Source organism: Lipophrys pholis (assembly GCF_963383615.2).
Source record: "Lipophrys pholis genome assembly, chromosome: 10".
In the NCBI taxonomy this organism is placed as follows: Eukaryota; Metazoa; Chordata; class Actinopteri; order Blenniiformes; family Blenniidae; genus Lipophrys; species Lipophrys pholis.
The window spans coordinates 12,777,471-12,799,037 of record NC_137640.1 but is presented as its reverse complement, the minus strand read 5'-3'; the positions used below and the strand labels follow the sequence as shown (position 1 = coordinate 12,799,037).

At 40.0% G+C, this 21,567-nt stretch overlaps 2 protein-coding genes across 3 annotated transcripts; one reads left to right on the top strand and one right to left on the bottom strand.

Annotated features, from left to right (window-relative positions):
• Window positions 1-181: 181 nt before the first annotated feature.
• LOC308115929 (uncharacterized protein) lies at window positions 182-4,322 on the bottom strand. Of its 2 annotated transcripts, XM_080473811.1 has the most exons (13): window positions 3,877-4,322; window positions 3,411-3,603; window positions 3,143-3,294; window positions 2,894-2,994; window positions 2,600-2,774; window positions 2,414-2,467; window positions 2,256-2,318; window positions 1,850-1,933; window positions 1,665-1,756; window positions 1,515-1,573; window positions 979-1,149; window positions 835-872; window positions 182-712 (listed from the first exon to the last, which is right to left on the bottom strand). In XM_080473811.1, the coding sequence occupies exons 1-13, from the start codon at window positions 3,889-3,891 to the stop codon at window positions 605-607; spliced, it is 1,305 nt and encodes a 434-aa protein (XP_080329937.1). In that variant the 5' UTR covers window positions 3,892-4,322; the 3' UTR covers window positions 182-604. The 2 variants fall into 2 exon arrangements, with proteins under 2 accessions (XP_080329937.1, XP_080329938.1); XM_080473812.1 differs by lacking the exons at window positions 2,256-2,318; window positions 2,414-2,467 and having other exon boundaries at window positions 3,877-4,025.
• Window positions 4,323-6,273: 1,951 nt separating this feature from the next.
• On the top strand, window positions 6,274-21,260 carry fyco1a (FYVE and coiled-coil domain autophagy adaptor 1a). The gene is made up of 18 exons (XM_080473308.1): window positions 6,274-6,303; window positions 7,833-7,914; window positions 8,499-8,605; window positions 8,796-8,921; window positions 9,370-9,476; window positions 9,774-9,917; window positions 10,296-10,389; window positions 10,492-12,996; window positions 14,288-14,380; window positions 15,090-15,208; window positions 15,294-15,461; window positions 16,204-16,356; window positions 16,478-16,707; window positions 17,134-17,287; window positions 18,342-18,428; window positions 18,522-18,732; window positions 19,175-19,284; window positions 19,611-21,260. Exons 2-18 carry the CDS (start codon window positions 7,851-7,853, stop codon window positions 19,684-19,686), a joined length of 4,548 nt encoding a protein of 1,515 aa, XP_080329434.1. The 5' UTR covers window positions 6,274-6,303; window positions 7,833-7,850; the 3' UTR covers window positions 19,687-21,260.
• The last annotated feature ends 307 nt before the right edge of the window (window positions 21,261-21,567 follow it).

Genomic DNA, 21,567 nt, shown 5'->3' with positions numbered 1-21,567 from the left:
AAGATAAATATATGTGCTTTGGAACAGGCCCATCAAAGGTACAATGTAAGAACTTCCCCCACAAAACAACCAGTACAAGTGCAATGACTCAAGTAAGTTCAATGATTTACTAAACTGCGCTTCGGAGCCTTGGTAGAGTTTAATAACTCAATGAGTTGTCTAACTGACCATGAACAAAGCTGAAGGCATGCCAACTTTATTTGTAAGTAAAAAGACAAAAGATATTTTCACACACACACAAGAAAAGGTGCAGAAACTCAACACTAGCACAGTAAATGAGAACATAAAAGAAAAGTGTTGGCATGTTTACTTCTGACTGAAGACATAGGGTGTGATGTTGGACTGGTATGCTCGATAATAAGATTGGTTTCCCATTTAGTAATTATTGTTCTATTTCTTTCTTTTTTTCTTTCTGGGACTGAAATGATCTTGTGTGGAACCTCCAGCAAGCGAGGCACAGCCAAAGAAAAACATGGTCTCACTTGACCAAGAGGTACCTTTACTTAACAGAAATGTAAAAGACATTCTAAGTAAATGAATGAAATTTATGTTGAAACCAGATTAAAATATTTTAAACTGTAAAAACACAAGAACACATGCCTCATCACATAAATATGCTAACAGTGACAGCCACAGCAAAAAACGTGGTTCCAATGATGAAAGCTGCTGAGATGATAAGAAAAATCACTCTGGTGGGACTGAGAGTCATCTCCTGAAAAGCAGAGATGACGAATTACAGAACAGAAACAAACACCAAAATGTACAATCTTTTATAGTATAAAGACAGAACTGACCACAAATACAATGTGTATCATTGTGTGACTGAACTCTCACCTGGTTTTGTTGTCTCGTCGGGCTATTTTCCATGTTTCCTTCAAAATAAATCATGACTATTATATTCTTCATCAGAAGAATTCAAAATCCAGTCTGCCAATCAAACCTCTTATATTTGTGAGGGGTAATCTTCAAGTCGCTCACCTTTCATTCTTGTCTTCAGTATTGCTTTTATACGAGTATTGAACACAACGATCCACACAATGAACAGGCCAGTCCAGACTGTGAAAGCAGCCAACAGGTTCCGAAGCCAAGACTCCCTGCTGCACTGTTTGAATTGATCAACCTCCAAAGCACCGACAAAGACAACAGCAACTGTGTCCAAAATACATTTGAAAACAAAACAAAAAAGCAGAGTAAGAAACGGGTGCCAGAATCTTGTGTGAAGTCGTTAGTGTGTTGTCAGAAAGTAATTTCTTTAGTCTAACATTTTAAGAAATGGCCATTAAATATTTGCACAATGGCAATGGGGGTTATTCATTTGTTACAGGCTCGTGATGGGCAGACTTTTATGTTTAAAGGTACAACACTCATGTGTCTGTGCTCTTAGTTTTTGTTTCTTTTGTTTTTATCTGAATGTCAGCAATTAAGTGAAGTGATAAATTGCATCAACGTGTCCAAATTTGTCTGGACAATTCAGCAATCACACAAATGTTTGTGAAGTTTAGAAGAATGCTTACGAGCAGAAATCTCACTGATGACACAGCACACGTGGACAGCAATGTTATGGATCTCTTCCCTTGAACAGAGCAAAGACATCATGTAAAAAAAAAAGTAATAATTTGAAGGTGAAGTCAGACATTTGGCACAGGAGGTGGAGCTGCACTCACCGTTCATGGCTGGGTCTAATCGGCAGAGACACAATTATCAGCTCCGTGAAATTCACCGCTATCACCACAGACACAAGGGAAACGAGAGAGACCTGAACACACACATATGCAATACACACCAAAATGAATCAGACCTCAATTCAGATGGAAACATGCAGAAATAAACGCCAAGGATGATGACTGACTTTATAGGTTTCGCCCACATAGAACAGGATCAAGGATGATATTTCAAGTGCGGCGCATAGTATGGTGCACATTATCTTTGACACCTGCAAGAAATACATATGGTGAAGATATGAGAGGGATTCTGGATTTATTTATAATAGAACATTGGCCTGTGATATTTGATCTTTAAATGCCCATAATAATAATAATAATAATAATAATAATGTTTCTTTACATTGCGCAAAGCCCTATTTGGGAACGGCTCAATGTATATTCTAAAAATCAAGACAGTTCAGCACTAGAGTAGTTTGTGTAAGTTACAGTTTAAACACTTAGTGCCTCCATATGAGAAACTCTCAGCAAACCATATGAATCTGCGAAATGAAGACAAGCAAGATTTCAGTAACATAACAAAAAGCCCCCTACCTTGCTGAGACAATGATAAAAGGAACTGCTGGCAAAAATGACTGTAACTATATTGGTCACTTCCTAAAGAGAAAAACAACGAAACCATTTTTACTGTCTTGTGCCTGTAGCATCATTATGGTTGACATCAGCTCGTACACAAACCATAAACTACATACCGTTTTCACTACCTTCACAGCACAGTCAAAACTCATCAATGCTGTGCCTGCTTGCTGGAGGTAAGTAAAAAAAAAAAAAAGAGTTATGTTGTAAAAACTACATTGTGAAAAAAACTATGTGATTACGTTTCAGTGGTTTCTTCACAGTACTCGAAAACTCTGGTTCCCCTCTGCATCTCTTCTCACCTCCTGTACACTGGCTGTTAGGTATCCTGGAACAGGGGACAAACTGGTCACGTGTGACCCCTCAGTGTTTGGTTTTGTGGTTTCAGTTGTGCTTGGTGTTGACGGGCTTGATAGTTCGGGTAAAGTGGCATTCACACATTCCCAGAACAATCCAAAAGACTGAACAACAGTGGCCCTGGAATGAGACATAAACTGATATTAATAATAGCCAATATTATTTGTTTTGATTAAAAATAATAAACGATGTCCCTTTTGTTTTTCACTTTAGGAGATCAGTAAAAGCGTAAAAAGCACCTGAAGATGATATTTCGCTCTCTTTCCTCTGCGGTTATGTTGATCCATTTAACGCGGATGGAAGTCTTTCGTTGATTGTTTGTTTGACTGACGGCCGTGTCCTGGGAAAATCGGCAACCATCATCAAACTTGATTTAACTGAAACGTTCTACACAATTTCTATCAGGGTTTACACCTGAAATGGTAAATGATGCTAACAATTATTCCATTATTTGCAATATAATGAGGATGTATAACATAACTACTTACTTTTGAACCATTACAGGTTAGGAGTCGAGTTTTCTCAGGTTCAATGATAATAAATTTTCCCATCATCAGACTAATTTTGCCTTCTGTGTCTTCCTGTGTTCGAGCCTCCAGCATAAATCCACTGAACGGTGTGGAGGTGGTGTTGAGGACAACTAGAAAAAGGTCATCGTCATAAAAAGTTCTTCAGTGTAAAGTTATGCGAGTATCTGTTTTGTACAGAAAATAAAGAAATAGCAAAAAAATTTATACTGTACATATAAAAACATACCTGTAATAGGCTCTGCAAGGCTGCTGCCTAGTTCACAATAAATATTGTATGGAGCATTACTGTTCTGAGGAGTGTAAGGTACCCCACCAATGCCCCTGTGCACAGGTGACATTGATTGACATGATTCTGGGAACAGACCATTGGCATATCCCTGCACCTTTGATACAATGCCAATGAAAAGCCACAGCAAAGTCTGAAAAAAATTGAATACAAAATGTAATTTTTTAAAATTTTGGAATTTTTTCTCATTCTGATTCTCCAGCTCTACTAACATGCAGTTAATTGTTGTTCATGTGTTGTGTTCAATAATGAACCTTAATTGCCAATAAACTCAGATTTTCTATTGTAAAACAAGATTTCTTTTTTTTTTGTAGAGGTATCCATCTAACTCAACATTCTTCGTCTTCCTAGAATCTATTTCAAGATAGCATTAAACTATAAAGTAAAAAAAAATTTTTTTTCTTACCTTAATGCGAGCCATTTGTGAAGTGCACCCAATACCATAAAAGAAATAGTTAAGATACAAAGAAGAAAAAAGCTGCTTCCCTCTCAAAGTTACAAAATACGAATAGAAGTCAAGACAGAGGTTCCCTTCCTTTAAAACAGTATCGACCGTGTACTGGAGAACAGTGCTTTTGAGTTCAGCACTGACTCAGGAAACTGTAAAAAGTTAATCGTTTTAACCCGCACTTACGTTTTATTAGTTCCACATAACCTTTGATAAACAAAACCAGCCAATTCCCTCATAAGATCAAATCTTCAAGTTTAATGTAGAGGCAGAGCTTTGTTTGGTGACACCAGTCACTGAACATACAACCCGATTTAAAAAACATTTAATACGTAATAAACAGCCAAACAAAACGACTCTCAGTAGGATAGGCACTCCACATGTTGCAAACTCCAGGCTGTTCTATTTTACTGTCTTTGTGGATCTCACGCCAACAGAAACGATAATAGAAAATGTAATCGGGGTGGTTCAAGGGCAAAGTCATCGAGCCACACCAGAGTTGAGTATTACAGAGCAGTATCACTCCGCGCTGTCATTCAGCTGAACACTGACACGGTGGTGACCTGGGTGCGTCCAACACCACTTTCACTCCAAAGGAGCTACAAGTTTGTTTATCACTGCAAACCCACCATTCCTCCATGCTGCTACGCGCACTTCCCACTGGATCTGACGACCAATCCCAGACCAATAAATTGCGCTTCTGTCTCAAACAGTTTAACAAGAGACGCGCGACAAGCGCCATAAATATGTGTGTCCCTCCATTTCGTTACATCACTAAATCTGTACTAGATACTTTATAGATTTCAGGCTTTAATTCAACGCTAGAAACATAACTTATAGAATGCAGCAAAAATATTCTGACAAAAAGTGGATTATAAGAAAATGATCACTGTGATCTAATTTTATTGTTTTATGATGTTCCCATTTGAAGTCATATAGAAGTGCTTATTAAGTAAAGCAATAATATAGTAATAATGCTCAATCTCAAACTAAACAAGACACTACAATGGAGGACTTTACAAAAGAAGTTAGTGAATAACAGACAAACCAAATTACAAAATCTACTGAGCTTGAAAATAAGTTTAACTTCTAGACACAAGGGTTTACAAAAATGTAAATATTATTTTTATACAATATAACATACTATTAAGTAATTATACAGGTCATGATTGAACTTGTATTATGTGTTATGAAATTGTATTATTTGGATTCACAAAATAAATATTTTTTAAGGTGAAAAAAGGGTTATAGGCCACACAGTGGAGCAGTGGTTGGCATTCTCGCCTCACAGCAAAAAGATCTGGGCGATACGAGCCGGGGCCTTTGTGTGGGGAGTTTGCATGTTCTCCCCGTGTGTGTGGGTTTCCATCGGGTACTCCGGTTTCCTCTCACAGTCCAAAAGTGGTTCGCACTCTCGCCTGACGATGAGAAGGTCATGGTTCTTTCTGTGTGGAGTTTGCAGGGTCTCCCCATATGTGGTGGTTTCTTCCCACAATCCAAAAACATGCTTTTCAGGTTAAATGGTGATCCTTGATGGTTCCAACATGTGAGTGTATGTGGCGGTCTGTCTGTTTGCTCTGTGGTTTACTAGCAACATAACCAGGGCGTATCCTGCCCTCACCCATAGTCAGCTGGAATTGACTCCAGTGCCCCACGACCCGAACACTATCAAGCGGTATTGAAGATGGATGGACTTTCAGTAGAATAATCTATAGAAACTATGGTTAAGAGGAGCACTGATGTTGGTGTTGTTAAAGGTAACACATGTCTGCCTATCTTCTGGTGTACCTGTTACTCTCTATTCACAGTGAGAGATCACTAGATCCAGTCTGGGCTTGGACACCCCTGTGTGGAATTTACATGTCCTCAATGTGTGCATGGGTTTTCTCAGGGTCCTCTGGTTTCCCCCTCCCCTTATTAACCTTGTACAGGCTGTACCCTGCCTACTCCAACTGTCAGCTGGGACTGCCCCCAGTGATCCATGATTCTAAATGGGATTGTGCTATACAAGATAGATGTATGGACAGATTCACATTAACTGCAGTAGTCTACATAGGAGGGTTAGTGTACAGAAAAATAACTTTTGTATTGAAGGCAGAGGTAACGATTTTAAATATTAAACATATGAGAGTTTAAAGCTCAGTTAGAGAGTGTAAAGAAGAACATTTATATAGAAGAACATTTATATATCAAGAAAAGTGGGACGCTCATAAATCACGTGACTTTACTGTTTACGCTGCTCCGCTCGACAATCTAACAGTCTATTCATCCCGCCTCTTCACGCCACGCTCATTGGCTACGGGGGCTAAGGGGCGCTCGCTCATTGGCAGAGCCCCTGTCTGTCAAAACACTCTTAGCAAGTTTGTGCGCACGCCTCAAACCGCTGTGAGTTGATTGTTATGGGCTTCAGTCATATCTCCAAAAGTATGTGAAAGTTATCATTCTTTTGTTTTGTTCACGTCAGTAACTTTATACAACGTGCTCGATGATTGAAGTTATCGTGTCCGGTTGGTGTCATGGTTGTGTTGAGCGTCTTCACACAGTAATTTTGCATGCTATAGTTAAGTATGTCGTCAGTGGGACAGCTATTTACTGTGCGTCTTCAAGGCTCCTTATGTTTGGAAACGTGACATTGGCACTTTAAAGAAGGATAACTGGAGTTATAATCGTTGTTTCTTGTGTTTTCAAACTCTGTAAAACCCGACTCGAGCAAGTTAGTCCACAGTTGGCGGAAGAAAAGTCGCTCTTCCAGTGTGACCCATCCATGAAGTCGCAGCTCGGTCTCACCCCGCAGGACTTCAGGCGTTGTTTATCTCCACCAAATGAAAAAGCAGGAAACCCACTGATCCTGCTGCAATTGTTAACCATTTGCTGTATTATTGACTATTTGCTAGCCTTTTTTGACTTTGGAGATGGCCAAATTGTATTGTTAAACATGAAAGTGAAACGTTTTCTCTCCATTGCGGCCTTTATTAAAAAGCCTCCCCACGATCAACAACTTTATTTATAGTGCACCTCTTGAAAACAGGGTTTTACAAAAGTTCCTTGACAGAGAAAACATATATATGGATATTATTGACCTATGATGAGTTGTACCTTTGATATCCACCATCTCGTCAATGAGATGTTTACTTTAGTGTGTCAAATATAAACTACATGTTCTGTCCACATGACAAGTTTCTTTTTAATATTGCAGTGATCAAACTCTAAATTACTATCCTTCAATGACTTTAACTGTCTCTGCAGATGATTATATTTAACTGTCACTCATGATATTGTGACGAGCCGCCTAAATGACATTGCTTATCTTTTTGAAGGCCCATAAGTAACCAGCTGTGATAAACTATGTATTCTGACACCATTCTGTCTGAAACAGTGTGAATATCTGCAGCAATTTCATCTACGGTCACCTATCTGTTTGAAAAACCACTCTGACCAGCCGTTACTTTCCACATGAAGTGGAGAAAGGCCACAAACCTTTCCCCAGTTCACTGCTTTTCCTTCCTAAAACCACTTTTAATAAGCCAATGCAGCATGTAATTGCCCTACAGTTTTGGAGATTTTCTGACCTAGTCATCTTGCCACTAATATTCGGACCACGTAAAATTCCTTAAACTCACAATTTTATTTCGCTGTTCCTAATGCACCAACTTTGAGGTCAAAATATTCACTTTCTGCCCAATATATTCAACTCATCATTAGAAGCTGTAATAAAGACAGAATAATCATTGTTCACTTGACATACCTGCATGATCAATGTTTTGACTTTGTTAGACAAAAAAATAATATTTTATAGAGTTGACCCATATATATGTGTCTGTAAAAGAAGCTTTTGTGGTCTTCTTTTGTTCCCAACTGATTCTGGTGTTCTGATTCAGCACACTGATTGTGACCCTGTGAACTCTGGTTGCCAGGGAGCGAATGGTGGGGCCATGGCTGCTGGTGGGGCTACAGTCGGGGAAAGCCAACTCCAGAGGATTATCAGAGATCTGCATGGTACGTTGACTGTGTGTGTGTACATGTGCGTGAGAGAGGGAGTGAGACAATACATTGAGGGCTTGTAGTCGCTGGCTGACATTGTGTGACGGAGCTGAACAGAAGGATTTGAGGGGGAAAAAAAGCTAGATTTTTCAGACCTGTGCCTAAATTTGGAGTACAAGCTTTGGAACTATCGGGAGTCATATTGCCACCAAATAATTTGGGAAAATAAGAATAGGACCTCGATGTGAGGGTGTGGTGGAGGTGTCTGTCAGCATGCAGAGAGACAGAGAGCGCTTGCGGAGGGTGCATCCATCAAGGGTGTCTTTCCAGTTTTTACTTTGGATAAAAGGCAAGTTTTGATTATGTGTTCTACTGAACTTCAAGAGTTTGATATTTTAACATGAACTCCATTTTATTTTGTGTGATAGTATGCTCTTATATCCTAAAGAGAAAAATACTTTTTCTTTCTTTATTTGTGTGTGTGTGTGTGTGTGAGTTCAAATGTATTTTATGTTCAAACATGCTATCTGCTTTCTAGTAAGATTTGTTGCCAGCACTAATCCTTCCACATTTCTGAACTGTGTTTCTGTGTCTTTCAGATGCTGTTTCAGAGCTTGCCAAAGAGTACAGGGAAAGTGGCGAGCCAATCACAGATGACAGTGCCAATTTGCATAAATTCTCCTACAAACTGGAATACTTGCTACAGGTGGGGTTTTAATTTATGCAGTCTCTCAAAAAGTTATACCCAGTATTGTTTTTCACATGTTTAAAAAAGGAGAAGAAAGACTATGCATGAGTTCCCAATGTTGCAATAAAATAATCATACTAACAGAGACTGGTTTGCGTAATTTACCTTTTTTTTTTTTTTCTTTCTCTCTTGTTTTTTTTTTCTCCAGTTTGACCAGAAGGAGAAGACCACATTTCTTGGGACAAAAAAGGACTATTGGGATTATTTCAATGATTGTATTGCAAAAATCAAAGGAGCCAATGATGGCATTCGCTTTGTCAAATCGATCACTGAGGTACGACTTTGTCACTCATAGATTTAATGCGACACCGCTAATATAGGACTTATTACAATGATATCAGACAAAGTCTAAAACAATCAGCTCAATCTCGGTCTGTTTTGCCTTTGTAAGTTTTTCATGGAGAATTTAGTCCAAGTCTAATACTTTGTGTCAATTCAAGTTTACTTGATTATTTTATTTAATTTTTTCGAAATGATACACAGTGTTAGACACTACTTTTGAAATGAATTTTATTTGAATGTCTGTCAACTTATGAAAACTAACTATCTATATAGTTATTTATTTGACCTCCCATTTACCAGGACATATGTTTTTATGAAAGAGATTAAAATAGTCATATTGTTAGACAATAATTATAATTACAATAAAGAGTACATCAGCGCTGGATAAAAATGCATATTAAATAAAACATGGTCTGCTTCTGCTGCTTCTGCATTGATAGCTAAAGACATCACTTGGAAAAGGAAGAGCGTTCATTCGCTATTCCCTTGTGCATCAACGGCTCGCTGACACACTGCAGCAGTGCCTCATGAACCAAAGAGTCACCAGGTAACAACCTTTGACAAAAGTGTTTTTTTTCTATGGAGGTAGAAAGATTGATGGACTGTTTTATCTTCTGTCAATTCAAGGTAAGATCCTGATTTTATCGAGTGTGCCAACAGTCTTAATGCTCTTAAGATATTTAGCCTCTGCCTACAGTGTATAATGTGACTTGACTTTGACAAACTTCTGTATTGTTTGGTTTAGTTTTTTTCTGCAATTTCAAAACACGAGCTGAGATTATATTTTCCCAGCCATCTTAATGTTTGTACTGGTCCCACTTGCCACTTCTTGCTCTCCTGACAGTGACTGGTACTATGCAAGAAGTCCTTTCCTGAAGCCCCACCTTAGTGTTGACATCATCAGTCACCTGTATGAACTCAACGAAGTCCAGTTTGATGTGGCGTCCAGAGGGCATGACCTTGATGCCTCATGGCCAACGTTTGCAAGGTAATGACTTAGTGAACTCATCAAAAAAAACTAAAAAAAACCTATAACATTCAGCGCTATCTAAAAGTGCTGAAATAAGATAAGAACACTCACATGCTACTTGATTAGCTACGCCTTACAAGTACTGGGTTGGACAGCAGAAGTGTTTTCATTCTTTGTTCCATGGAGGAAGGTTAAAGATTCAGCAGCTCAACTTGACCATGTCGACTCGTCTAAATGCATTTAGTTGCTGCCATAAGTTTGCCTTATTAGATATTTGGTATTACTGAAAAAACAAAAAATGAAACTGACTTTTTACTTTCTGTACTACTTGGTAATTAATCCTGAGTGACATTGCTCCTTGTCTGGAGAATAACAAAAAAAAAAATTGTTTGACAGGCGGACACTGGGAAGTGCAAATTCACCGGCTCATTTATGGAAACCTCCCAGTCGCACTTCAAGTATTAACAGTCTGGCCAGCTCCTATTCCCAGGTAACTCACAGATGTCTCTGATGACATAATTGCATTGTAATCTTGAAATGTTAACAATATAACCATTATCATTTGTGTGTCTTTTTTCTTGACACCTTATAGCATGCTCATGAGTTCCCTTCCAGTCCTGACTATGGTCAGAGCCTGCTAAATGACCTGAATGAGTCTCTGCCCGCCTGCATGGAAGACGTCAATGCTGTTGAAGACCTTCGTCTAGAGTTGGATCAATCAGAACTGAAGCAGCGAGAGCTTCTCAGCAAAGTGCAACAGCTTGGTGAGGAGGCTGCCGAACTCAGACGAGTGGTCGTTGAGCTCCAAGGACAACTAGATGTGTCACTTTCTGCTCACGAGGCACAACAAGGATTGCAGGGTGAGTTCAAGGCCCTGCAGGGAAGAGAGCAATCTCTTTCCAGAGAGTTGGAAGCACTAAAGCAGGAAGAAAAAGCCAGGCAGGCTCAGCAACTCTTGCTTCAAGAAAAGTTAACAACTGCTGAGGCGAGGAACATTGAGCTCATGGCCAAGATGGATAGCGTCTTGAATGAGAAAGGCCATCAGGCAGCAAGTCACTTTGATTCTGCACAGAAGATACACGATTTGCTGGACAGATTAAAAGAGGCAGAGAAAGGGAAGATGGAAGCTGTGGCTGAGGTGGAGGAGAAAAGAAGACAGACAGAAAGGCTGGAGGATGAGCTGAGAGTCAAGGAGGCTACTGCAAAAGATGGTGAATCAAAATTTGGAGCTTTAGTTACAGCTGTGTCTGAGGAGAAGGCCAAGCTGGAGGCAAAAATAGAAGAACAGAGCAATGCCCTTGACAAGCTACACGGTACCTTGACATTGAGAGAGAAGGAGGCCAACAACTTGCAGAGGCAGCTACAGGACCTCCAGAGATCTTTTGCAGAGAAAGACAAGGAGGTGGAAGAGGTGAAGCAGAGAGAAAAGGAAGATAAAGATGAGCTGGTGAACCAAGTTGGTGTCTTGAAAAAGTCTTTAGAAGAAGAAGTTACTGCACTTACAGAGCAGCTGATGCAGAAAGAATCAGAGCTGATCTCCAACTGCAAGACACTGAAAGACTTAGAAGCTCAGAATCAAAGTCTGACCACAGAGAAGGACAAACTGAACACAAGCCTTTCAGAGCTGGATGGCAACATCAAAGAACAGGCCGTGAAAACAGATGATTACAAAATGCAGTGTGGCAATTTAATGGATCTAAATGAGAAGTTGTTGGCCACAGTGAAGAGAAATGAAAAGCTGAAGAAAGAGATGGCAGAAAAGAGAACGTGGCTGGAGGGTGAATTAGCAGCATTGAGGGCCTCTGAGAAACAATTGAGAGGTCAGCTGGATGATACCAAGATGACAGTGGATGAAAAAGAGAAGCAGTTACGTGAAGAGAACTGTAAGCTGGATGAGAGTTTGCAGCGCGCCACAATGGCGGCTGAGCTGTCAGAGGCTTCTGCAAAGCGGCTGGAGGAGGAGAACCAGAGTCTGAAGGAGGAGCAGGACACCGTGAAGGCAGCTCTCAGCCGCATGCAAGTTGATTTGAAGAATGTGCACGGACAGATTGGAGAGCTGGAGAAGAACTTGGGAGCCTCGCGTAAGAACGAAGCCCGTCTTCAGGAAGAGCTCCAAGCCAAGGAGCGCCAGCTCGAGAGTAAAGAGAAGGAGTTTGTTGAGTTGCAGTCCAACATAAAAGCTTTGGGGGCTAAGAAGAAGGAGCTTGAGGCTGCCAAAGCTGATCTGGAGACAACCTGTGCGAGACAGACAGAAATGATTGAACGGGTGACATCTGAGACAAAGGCAATGGAGAGGACTCAAGTGGAGAGGACTACCGTCCAAGCCAACGAGAGCCAGGTGATGTCTCGCAAACTTACTTTGGCTGAAGGACAATTGGAAGTCACCATGAATGAAGTGTCCAAGCTCCAGGCAGAGGTGCTGGACCTGAGAGTGGATCTAAAGAGATCTGAGGAAGTGAAGGTAAAAGCTCAAGCACAGCTGGAAGTGACTGAGGCCCAGAGAGACGAGCTCCGGACTCTGACTGAGCAGCTTAAAACACAGGTAGAAGTACTCAATAAGAAACATATAAGTGAACTTATGGAATGCAAAAAGAAAGAGGAGGCGGTCACCGTTCAGCGTGATCGAGAAGTCGCTGCCCATGCTGAGTTGTCTATCTCCGCGGCTGCCCTCCGAGAAGAGCTATCCACCCTGAAGGCGGAGAATGACAAGTTGGTTTCAGAGAACAATGAGACACGTGATGGTCTTCATAGAGCAAACACTGAGATGGCAGAGCTGGGGATGACCATCTGCAGGCTAAATGCTGAAAAGGAGGAATCCACAGAGCAGTGGGCAGGAAAAGCTGCTAAGAATGAGGAGCTGATGAAAGAAGTGGAGCGACTCGAGGAGACCATGGAGGAGCTACGAATGGAGAATAAAAAATTAAAAGAGGAACTTACACAGAAGAATACACTTCCAGGAACGGTTGTGGAGCTCCAGAAACAGCTGGAAAAGACAAAGAAACAAGTGCAAACCACTAAGGACTCCAGCCGAGAGGAGATTGAGGGTCTCAAGTTCCAGATGAGCTCAGAAAGCATGAGCAATGAGGTCCTGCTAAAGGTAAGCCATGACATTAAATATGGCCATTTCTATGAGTTACTCTTTAAATGAAAAAGCCAATGCTCCTTTAAGAATATCTATAAAATATAAGTATAGATGTTCATGCTCGCCTGTGAATCTTGGGTGACACCCTGAGTTCCTCACGGTGAGGCAACCATGGCTGGTTCAGCATACGGGTGCTCCAGTACCACTTTTTTAAAGAACGAGTACAAGTACTACTTTTTAGCTACTTGCCAATACTGAGTATCTATACGAGTATTTAATAAATGCCATTAAGCCTAAAGGCCCTTCCATACTTTGCGGATTGTGCATCCACAGTCCACTTCGACTTGCACGCAGACTGTGGATGCGCATGCAATTCCATTCATACTACATTTCAGGGTTCACCTTGGCACGTGTTCCATAGCGTTTATAACGATATCTAAAATATTTCCACTTCTGGTGGCCAACATTCTCCTTCTTTCTTAAAGTGTTTGATATTTCACGCCAGGAGTTCTGAGCTATCCGGCTATCTTTACTTTCCTTTAGATTCGGATTGTATACTATACTGGCGGATCAGCGCTGAGTTGTGGTTTTTGGGGAGCCCCGAAACCCTTTAGTATGTAGCAGGACTCAGAGTAGAATCCTCCTGGATCCGCTGAGCAGTAATGAGCGATTTCCAGCTAACTCTGCTGAGCCAAAAGTCACTGGTGATTATGCTGCTAGTTTCAGACCAACCAGCTTTTGCCTCTTGATATTTTTGCGGAACGTAATTTACAGTCTGCCTTACGTTACTCGGTCTTATTCATAATAAAAACTCTCCAAACTGCCGACATTGCTCGTGCTCGCTTGTCTATCTGCAGGTGACATTGCCTAAGCATGACATCACGCAATACTCTCTGGCTTGTATCAAGTATCTTTTACAAGTACAAGTGTCCCCTTGCAGTATCAGACACAATACTCAAGACTGGTTTTGTTAACGATGCATCCTAAATTCAGATTGAAATTTTGGGCTAAATCTCTATAAAGTGAGCTCCTGAAAGTTTTACTGCCCCCAGTATGACTGACGATCACGTTGGTTACGTCCAGCACTTGTTATCTTGAGCCATCATTTTGAACTTATAATCAAACACTTCAAAAACTAAAACTTACCGTGAGGTAATGCATCAAATTAAGGTGGTGAACGTAGAAATACTATTATACCTGACTTACATTTGATGGCATTGTTTTAAAAGCAATTTAATAACAACCTTTTAATACCTGGCATGTTAACGTTGCTGTAAATCTTCTTCTTTTTTCCTCTTTTCTTAAGACTTACAATGAACAGCTGGCCAAGGTGAAAGCGCAGCTGGAAGTGGAGTTAAAGAATGCATCCAGCTTGCAAGACAAAGTATCTGAACTTGAGGTTTGTGCTTTTCATCAAACAGTTGCAGTGAATATGCATTTAGGCCACACTAATGATTAGTCGCATAGAGAGAATAAACGGAATTTTTCATCATGTGTAGTATACCGATTTATTGAAGACATACTGGCATGTAGAAATTCACCAGCAACAGAAAAACAATGTGTGATGTCCTCAAGTCATTATTCAAGTCTAAATAAAGCCACACATGCAAGAGAAAACCCGAGGTAACAGTCACCAGCGTAGCATCCCCCAACATGACCTTGAGAAAAAGGAAATTATGCACCATACGGGTAAAAACCTTTGCATTATTTAGGCCCTTTTAGTGATTGTATATGATCATGCCAGGGCCAGAATGTATCAAGGAGGTTATTTTTCTTAATTAATGAAACATTTAGATTACAAAGCCCAATTTTTCATAATTACAGAAGAAAGAATAGATGAAACAACTTGTGATGAAAAAAAGCCCTCTTTTGTTTGATGTATAGATCATAAAATTTAATATTGAAAGAGGTTTACTGAGGTATTTGTAAAATAGTCGTGGTTAAGTTTGTTGTCTACACCAGCTTCATTCAGAAATGTCTTTCATGCTTTTTTTTGCTTTTTTTTTAATATTTAGTACAATAGCAGAACAACAAAAAGTTGAGAGTTTTGCTTTTAAATGTAGTTTATAAATGTTCTTTCATTCTCCTTGCTTATATTGTTTCATTAGACTGTGACTGAGCAATATTTGCAACTGACTCACGAGAAGGATGCTCACATCACAAAGACAGAAGCCACGATTCGTGAGAGCGAAAATGAAATCCAGCAACTGAGAGACACATTAACCAGGTGGTTATATGGCCGGCAACACCTGTTAATATTCGAGTAAAAAAAAAAAAATGTGGAGTTTATTTATTTATCTGTTTCTCCTCAGGGTGGAAGAAGAGCACTCGACAGCCCAAAAGCTCTGTGAAGACTTGGAACACAAACTGAACACGACTGAAGCTGACCAAAAAACGCAGTTATTAAAAATGACTGCAGAGATCGACGACCTCAACAGAACCAAGACCAACCTGGAAGAACGACTCATTGAGCTCATTAAGTATGGGCTTTTGTTTAGCACAGATCTGGTTGAGGGTGTGACTTGCCACAAAAAGAGATTTTCCAATGAAGAAACATGTTTTCTCTTTCTCTTTGGCAGTCTCAGTCCGTAGTCTGAATTTTTATTTTTAGGTGAAGGCAGTCCTTTGATGTGTAATTTACCAGTGGTTGAGGAAGGTTACGCCTGAGAACGGGGACAAGGATGAGGAAGAGAGGCATGCATTTCTTTGAATGCAGAAATAATCACCCGAGATCAGAAGTGAAGGAAAGTCTTTCATCAACACTATGCAGAGAGAGGCTGACATGAGACGGGAGAACGGAAGAGAGAAAATATACACGTTTTTGTGTACACTGTTGATTCGAAAGCTTTGATATACCCACCCCTTGTTGCTCATATGAGTTCTACATTTTTATGTCTGCATTATGCAAGACTTCGATTCATTTTCTTACTGTCATATTAGTTGAGAAAATAAAGCCTTTTCCAGTATTGCAGGCGACAGTTTAATAAAGTATAGTATGTCTTTGTTAAGTCATCAACGCCAAGGCCTATTACAAGTTTAATAGCATTTATTTGCAGGGAATCTTTCAAAACAAGAGGGTGTAAAATAATATTAAAGAGAGAAAATCAAACATAAAAATAGCTGATTATGCAAATTATGCAAAGAAATTTCAAGCCCAATGACAGTTTTCTATGACGACACTTAATGTCACCAAACAGGTTTTTTTTTTATCGTGCGTTACAGGGACAAAGATGCTCTGTGGCAGAAGTCTGATGCCCTGGAGTTCGAGCAGAAACTGCGAGCAGAGGAGCGCTGGTGGCTGGTGGATAAGGAGGCCACAAACTGTCTGGACTGCCGTAGCCAGTTTACCTGGCTGCTGCGCAGACATCACTGCAGGTGGGCGTCGTACCCTCTTTGTTACAAACTTTACAGTGCACACATACCGGTAATCCTTCTCACTTTTACATCTGGCAAAATGGAATACATCAATGGAGGTCGGACTCTTTTCCTGTGTTAGGCTTTGCGGTCGCATCTTCTGCTACTACTGCAGCAACAACTTTGTCATGACCAAGCAAAGCGGGAAGAAGGAGCGCTGCTGTAAAGACTGTTACACGCAGCATAGCGCAGTAGTGGAGAGGTTCGTAGACGCAGAGCTGAGTCCTTCCGAAGTCCAACTCCCACCACCGGGTGCTGGACCTCAGCCACCTCCTGAACCAGCTCCGTATAAACCCACTCCCAGAGTAACAGGTAAGGAGGATGATGTAGTAGAGTTGTATATTTGATTAAAAACAATATGGCCACCCAGGGACTTGTGTTATAATTCTGTACAGTTACATCTACAGAAGGAAAACAGAAGTGAAAATAATAAGACTTTTTTGATTATGCAAAACACCTAAAGAAGCTGTTTGCCAAGAATTTCAGGTTAGTGAATGTCAAGGGAGGATAATGACCTTTCCATCCAAATAGAAGAAGCTGTTTAGTCTAGACAAAGCTAAAGAAAGAAAAGTCAATGTACATTAGGTCTATTTCTCTGTGCTGGTTGTCACATATACTAATGTGTAAATAGATTCCTGCTCGATGTAGACTTTATACAGTATATAGGGTTTGATCTTCACAACGCTCTGGATAGTGTTTGTGCTTTTTATTTTGTTGAATTTGTTGGTTCTTTCTCAGTTTCAGACCCCAGTCCACGATCTGATGATGGGGCTTTTGACATCATCACAGAAGAGGAGGTGAATGGCGTCTATGATAGTGACGCAGCCTCTCAGACCACAGGAGGCTCCCTGGACGGAGAACAAGACCGACAGCTTCCAGGACCACTGAATATGTGAGTCCATCGTTTGTCTCAGACCTGAGCAAGAAGCAAGACGAAAAGAGATGCAGTTGGAATAGTTGGTCAACCTCATCTTTGATTTGAGCTCTTCCAAAGAGGACGACTTGTCCAAACGTCCCCCATTGAGCATTTCAAGGGCTTTTGATTTGTAGTGAAAGTAAAGCACAATCAGTTTGTTAGGACAAATGGGAACAGGCAATAAGTGTGTATGTTTATTTGACATTCAGTGCTATAAATACCAGCAGATCACTTGAGACTCTCCTCGTGTCCAGTGAAAGGTCAGAACTGCTGTTCCTGTCTTATTGTGGCTCCTAAAAAGATGGTAAACATTCCTGGTTCTCTACTGTTTGGTCGAAAAGACAAGTCCGCGCAATACCCACAAGTATTTCAGCATTTGACAAGATGATATTCTGACAATGACAATGAAAATACCACCACAAACTCTAATGAAAAGATACAACACGTCAGGAAATGCAAGTCCATTGCTCACTCTGCCCTCTGCACCGACAGCCAGAGATCACAAGAGGGCAAAGAGCAAATACCTCCCCAGGAGGCTGAAATAAGAATAAGATTCACTACTGACGACTGATCATGTGTCCCTTCTTATCTCATATTACAGAATGTACACATGGTTCTTTTCTTTCTATCTTCCATACCGTTTCTCTGTATGATGCAGAAATGTATACATTCTGTTGTTATGATTTTTACATTATGGTAACAGGACAGTTTCCTAACCACACGCCAATTGGCAGATTTATAAAACCATATGCTGTATGTGAAATTAAGTTCATCAGCTTAGAAAAGCAAAATCATTCTTGGGAGACATTAGGGCGTGTAGACATTGGACGTGTCTCTGGCCTAAATTAATTGTACAATTTCAATGCAGTCATTTAATTTTTTTATTATTTTTTTTTAAACAAGTCTATAATGACTGGAAGAAAATCTTCAGTTTTTATGTGCTGCTGTGATTCATTTAAAAGTGAATGATCATTTTGATTTGTGCCGTTACATGTATGTTTGTGTGTGACATGCTTTTTGGTTTTTTCAGAGGCATTGGAGATGTGACCCCCGAGGAGGAACAGGTTCCTACTCTTCAGGACTCTGAAATTCACTTACTCAAATCAGGAGAACTCACGTAAGTCTGCGCTGGAATATCTGTTCTCCAAGCATGGCTCATGTTACTGGGGCAACTAATGCGTCTATAATGCACCTTAAAACCTCATTGCAGGATGGATGTCCCTCTCAGCCTGGATGACATTTCTCGGTTTGTTGATGGTTCGAAGGAACTTTTCATCAAGTCCAGCTGTTACAGCACCATCAGTGTTGATGTGGGCGACAGCGGGCCGAGCATCAGCTGGATGTTTTCCTCGGAGCCCAAGAGTATCTCCTTTAGTGTGGTTTACCGGGAATCCACTGACACACCAGTGGAACAGTGGAAGGTACATTATCTGTGTGTGTTTTTGTTTTTTGTTGTTGTTGTTGTTGATGCACTAAAGCTGGGGATGGGAACCCTCAGGTACGAGTGCCATAGTTCATTAGTCCATACACCGCGACATAATCGTTGGCACACGAGCAATGGACTATGCTGAAACTCACCTGTCATAGATGGTACCAGCTTTTTATAGTCACTCTTATAGAGTCAATACTGTTGTCATCATTTAGCCTGCATTTTAAACAGTAGAAGGTATTCCTTCTATTCACAGCGAATGCTTATATAATATGTACTATGTAAATGCAGAGCCTCGCTTATAGTCTTATCAGTGTGTTGCATTGTCTCTGTAGATTATTAAAATACTGTTGTTTGAACTGTTAGAGAACTTCTATCTAATCTTTGATGTACACCATGTTTCATTAGAGTTTAATTTCTGTTTTTCCTCTCAGGTCCTAATTCCTCTGACTCGCTGCAATTCCCATAAAGAGAAGATACAGGGGCAGCTGAAAGTTCGGCACCCGGGCCTCTACACACTTATCTTTGACAACTCCTTCTCAAGGTAAAGACACGTTTTCCCCCCAACCCAGCACGCAGTGTGTAATATACTCACCGTCCTCATCTGGGAGTAACACTTCCTTCAGTCATGCACCATTTGAAAATCATTTCTTATGCCTCAGTGTTACTTGGCGCGTGATTGAATTTTCCTAAAGTTCCGCGGGCAGTCCGTTCCGTAGTTTCACGGCACAAAAACCTTTTCTTGTTTCTTGTTCGTATTGCACAAGTCACACTTTTCCCTTAAATTGTGACCTCCTTCCATGTCTCAGTGTTTGTTTTCAAACCACTTTGTTTAGAGATTTTTTTTCTTCCAACCATTGTTTTCAACAGGTTCATTTCCAAAAAGGTCTCCTACCATCTGACGATGGAGAAGCCTGTGATCTACGATGGGAGCGACTGTCCCTGAGGCTTCCCACCGGGAGCTCTTGTCACTGCCACTGAGGTGGCTGAAGGGAACCTGACAAGGAGGCACATCACTAACCTTCATTTTGCTTTCAGTTTCAAAAACCCAGTCGCTGATGATTTTAAAAATGTTTATTATTTTTACTCAGTGGTTGTTGGTCTTTTGCAGTGTGATCTTGTTTGAAATGTGGTCGGAGTGATTTATTTTAGGAAACTGGAAATAGACTCTGTAGAGTTGTTGTTTTTTTAACTACCAAGTACAGCATTATATTTTAGTTTATGTAGGATGAGCTTGTTTTACATGGAGAGCGTTTTTTGGTTTCTTCTATAATGTGTGTGTTTCGGATTTCTACTTTCTCAAATTAATTTGTAACTTTAGGGAATTTGAGTTGCTGCAAGTAACTCTGGCAATATCTGAAAAAAAAAAAAGACTCAACCAATGACAACTATCCAGGAATATTTTAACTTATTGAAATGCTTGGCCAGTTTTTAATATATTGTCTATTTTTAAAAGAATTCATGGCCATAAAAGCAGAATAAGTGCAATTAGGTTTGTTTGACATTTATTTGAATGTTGGAGGTGGTGTTTTTTTTGGGGGGGGGGGGGGGGCACTTCACCAGTGCAAGAAAGATTCAAGACATTAATAGCTGGTCAACAAAAAAAAAAAAGTACAGTTTCCAATCTCTAATGAAACATTTGTACTTGAAGTAAATCTTAGGAAAATGCAATTGTTCTCCATTGATTTCATGTTCTGATATTTTTATTTTTTCCAAAATGAAAAATCAACCCTTTACACCTACTTTTTTCAGCCAGTTTACAGGATCTGATAGTGTCTTATTTGTGATCAGACTGACTTTGTGCTAAAGCATATAAATGACTGTCAACTACAAAAGTGCCTAATAATTCTGTCAGGGATCAGTTTGCTACTTTGTAACTCTACTTCACTCTTTTTGGTTCTGTTTGGCATAAATCATTCTGGAAAAAGACTATTTCTGTTGACACTTAAATCACATTATGCATGACGTTGTGAATTTGAGGTATCTTGATTGATTTTATGTTTTATGTGAATTTCTGACATCGTTTCTGTCATTCGTATACAAAACACTTGATTCTCTTGTTCTCGCTGCGAGCCGATCGGTTTCATTATATGTCTGGTGTTTGTCTCTGTTTATGTTGTTATGAAAACAAAGCAATAAGCAAAAAAAACTATATTTTGGTCGCTTTTGGACACAACTCTACAATAATCAATGAAGCGAAAATGCTGCTTTTGTACAAGTCTGCTATAGGATCAGACTTCTTATATTTTTGATGGGTGTAAATGAGTGTCTGCAAACCTTATTTCCTCTGAAGAGCTGCACTTTGATACATATCTTTAAATGGTTACCAACAATGTTAAACCTACTTGGGTTTTTTTATATAAAATTCACAAAAGTACAGACTTTTATATTTTCTGTTTTTAATTTTTTTTGTTTGGTGGAAATAACATATGCACAAATCATTGCAACAGGCCCTGAGAGACCTGTCACACACCCAGTAAACATGAATAAAGTGTGGGAGTGATGTCTCTGACATCCACTCAACTGTGTCTGGCTTGTTCTTTGAAGGCGGGCAATCTCCAACCAAGAAAAGTTTATCCTCATAATCTGGTCTCGGCCAATGTTACTCTCCCGCTGAGTTCATAAAGAATAGATACTATTTTTGGCATCGACAAAATTCATCCACCTTCTGTTCTGCTTTTATTTATTTGAAAATATACAAAATTTATCAAAATAGTATGGAGCCAATGGCAGAGAGTTACAGTATTTGTGATAATCTTAGACTTTAACATGCAGGTCTGCAAACCTCATGAGTAAAACCTATTTTTTTTTCTTGCCATCCTCTCAC

Excerpts from the sequence above, each read along its gene's own strand:
- LOC308115929 (XM_080473811.1), bottom strand. Across the intron at positions 2,995-3,142 it reads TAACCTGTAATGGTTCAAAA|GACACGGCCGTCAGTCAAAC; the intron begins GTAAGTAGTTAT and ends CGATTTTCCCAG. Across the intron at positions 1,757-1,849 it reads ATGTGGGCGAAACCTATAAA|GTCTCTCTCGTTTCCCTTGT; the intron begins GTCAGTCATCAT and ends GTGTGTGTTCAG.
- fyco1a (XM_080473308.1), top strand. The coding sequence starts at position 7,851 with ATGGCTGCTGGTGGGGCTACAGTCGGGGAAAGCCAACTCCAGAGGATT. Across the intron at positions 7,915-8,498 it reads GATTATCAGAGATCTGCATG|ATGCTGTTTCAGAGCTTGCC; the intron begins GTACGTTGACTG and ends TGTGTCTTTCAG. Across the intron at positions 18,733-19,174 it reads CACCAGTGGAACAGTGGAAG|GTCCTAATTCCTCTGACTCG; the intron begins GTACATTATCTG and ends TTTTCCTCTCAG.